The sequence below is a fragment of the Gekko japonicus genome, unplaced genomic scaffold (assembly GCF_001447785.1).
Source record: "Gekko japonicus isolate JY-2015 unplaced genomic scaffold, Gekko_japonicus_V1.1 scaffold1404, whole genome shotgun sequence".
Classification (NCBI taxonomy): domain Eukaryota; kingdom Metazoa; phylum Chordata; class Lepidosauria; order Squamata; family Gekkonidae; genus Gekko; species Gekko japonicus.
In genome coordinates this window covers 456,087-459,104 of record NW_015174882.1, presented here as the reverse complement: position 1 = coordinate 459,104, position 3,018 = coordinate 456,087, and the positions used below count along the sequence as shown (strand labels likewise).

Genomic DNA, 3,018 nt, shown 5'->3' with positions numbered 1-3,018 from the left:
GAGGCCCGGCGGCTTGTAGCCGGCCAGGTCTCGTGGCCCCCCCGCTCGGCTCCGAGGCGGCGGCTCCGAGGCTGGCTGCAGAGCGTTCCCAGCGCATGCGCAGGGGACGCTCTGTCAGTTTCGGGGGGATTTAAGTATCCCCCGATATTTTTTTAAAGTTTTCAGATTTTTGTGCACACCTGGGGACCGCCCCACATGTGCACAAATCTCTCCCTCCCCCCCAGGTGCCCCCCGGTGCGCGGATTTAGGTATCCGCACACCAGGGGGTGACTTCAGTATTAGTATATAGATGGGAAATGGGGAAAAATTTAAACCTCAGTTGAAACCATCCCTCTTCCCTCCTTCCCCTCCAGCCCGCTACTCCCATGGGTCGGATCAACATATTCTGTGCTTGGTGGAGGTGTTTCTGAAAGTAAAGGAATTTTTAAAACCAGTGTAGAAATCAATGTGGGCAGATCTGCCTAAAAAACTTGTGGGGGCTCATATTTCACTGCCTCATTATTTTGTTACGACTCTTCCTCTCTGTTTTATAGAAAAATTAAGTTTTGGAACAATGTGGGCTGATATGCCTGAAAATAGCAAGGGTCCGTATCTTGCTGCCTCATCATTGCGTTATAACGTTACTATTTTTTAAAGAAAGGTGAGGAGCAGCAGATGAGTGGGTTGGGCAAGTGGGTGTGGAAAAAGGGGGAGGGTGCATTTTGGATTCTCCACAAGGCAACAGGAACCTTCTGAGAAATCAAGGATCGAGATGACCCGGGGCAAATCGGGGGAAGATGCAGGTCAAAAGTTGGCTGTGGGTCAAATGGTGTGAAATTGACCAAAACAAGCGGAGGGAATGGAAGAGTGAGTGCGGGACAAAGGCATATGTGAAATCAGTCATAATGTGTGGAATTTCACTACTGCAGAAATGGTCTAAGAGTAAGTGGAGAAGAAGATACTTCTGTTCAGATAATTAAAGAAAAATGTAGTGGGATATTGAGCACAGTATTTCAGAGAAAAGGAACTGGGGAACAGTTCTTATTCCATGAGCAATTTTTTAGTTTTACCATTTAATTTATGGCAACTGTTTAACATTATTGGGTTAATTTTCAAAATTTTTGAAAGCTCAACAATAGTGGCTGCATCAAATGGGAGATGAGATACATCACCCACCCATCTCATTATGAAGGGATAGCTTGAGGGAGCCACTGAAGATGGTCCAAGTCTTTTGTTAGCATCTAATGAAACAACACTGGCCTGGGCGCTGGTAGTTTATGAAAAACATCCAGATACCATCTTCCACTAATCTGCATTAAACCAAGCTAATCTGCATGGAAGATTTTGCAGGAACTAATGCTTAAAAGCAAGGAAGCAACCTTTGTCAGAATCTGTATTCTACAGAGAAAAAAGAACACTTTATATTTAGTGAAATACATTTGGTGTCTTGCGAGACCCAGAATCACCACACAGCTGTGATAGCATGAAAAGAAGGTTTTTATCATGTTCTGATGACAGCATTTAATGACTGTTCACATCAAGGAGAAAAGTCCCATAATCTAAGTCCTTGAAGAGAAGGGTGGCAATTTTATAAGGAAAACAATGTGAGTGTGAGTGAACAGAAACAAGACAGATATGAGACTGCAGGTACTATTGTGAAGTAATGCTATTAAGATGGCAAAAGGAAAAAGGCAGATATGATAAGGTTAATAAATGGAATGCACAGTATTAGCAGAATCTCTACCTTCTATTAAATATATGTTTAATTATACAGTCAGAATATCTATATGAGTATAACATTTGAATATCTAGAGCCATAACCCCTCCCCAAGCTCATTGGATTTTTGATTCAAAGTGTTTTGTGGCTGATGATGGAAGATACAGTAGCAGAGTAAGCAGTAATAATAGGATACACAGTGAAGTGGAAGGAGGGTAGGGTTGGTAACAACTGGCCTCACTTACTTGATTTCATGAAACATGATAATATTTAAGAAATAGGAAGTCTCAGGACATGACTCAATGACAATGAAGCATTTTAAGTCCCAATTTATTAACCCCCCCCACATGTTTTACAAAGCAATCCAATGCATGTTTACTCAGATATAAGTCCCACTGTGTTCAATGGTGGCTATTCCCAGGTAAGTGTGCATAGATTGTTCACTCACTGAAATAAGTAAGATTAAAAAGACCTTTTCCATGGATTGTGTCCTAAAGGCTGTCATAGGTACTGACAGGAAAAATCATATTTAAAGGTGGGGCTTTCCACAGGTTCACTATCATGGTCTCTACAGAAGCTAATCGCAAGATCTTCATTGATTCAGTGACTACATACCTCCGTAAACATGGCTTTGATGGAATTGACCTGGACTTTGAATACCCAGGCTCGAGGGGTAGTCCCCCTGAGGATAAGCACCGGTTTACCCTCCTGATTCAGGTAGGAATCTAATAGGTGATGCGCTCATTTATGTTATTTAAAAGATGTATACTGTGCCTTTCAATGAATTATCCTCAAAGTAATGTCTCTTATATATAATTGCTGAATGGTGGTGGCTTCTGTCCTATGGGGTGGCGAGATTGCATGCGCTCCCTCAGCCATTGGCCCGTCAGCTGCCAGTCAAGACTACTGGCATGCCATTGGCTGGGTGTGCTCCTCTTCCCCACCCACTCCTCTTTCAGCCACTGTGCTCTGTGTCAGAAGTACTCTGCCTCCCAATGAACACAGTTCTTTTGCTTAGCTCCTGTCTGGGACAAAGGTTTCCCTCAGTGGCTATTGTGAGGAACTCATAGGGTTGCCAGCTCCAGGTAAGGAAGCCAGTTTAGGGAAGCCAGAGTTTGGGGAGGGTAGAGGGGAGGCCTCAGCTGAATAGAATGCCATAGAGGCCACTGGCCAAAGCATTCTAACTTCTCTCTCAGTGGCTGTTGGTAGGCAACCAAGCTTGGTTCTGCCAGTAAATAGACAAAGGAACAAAACCCTTTCTACGCCTCTCTGAGGAACTCATTGGGCCCAGTCCTGAATATGGTTGCCAGCTCCAGGTTTGG

The 3,018-nt window shown here is 43.7% G+C and overlaps 1 protein-coding gene across 1 annotated transcript in view; it reads left to right on the top strand.

Annotated features, from left to right (window-relative positions):
- LOC107121887 (acidic mammalian chitinase-like) overlaps positions 1-3,018 on the top strand; it is a 22,337-nt gene that overhangs the window by 9,464 nt on the left and 9,855 nt on the right. The window contains exon 5 of the mRNA XM_015424897.1: positions 2,248-2,413. Within this exon, the coding sequence (XP_015280383.1) occupies positions 2,248-2,413 (166 nt within the window). The remainder of the gene's footprint in view (positions 1-2,247; positions 2,414-3,018) is intronic.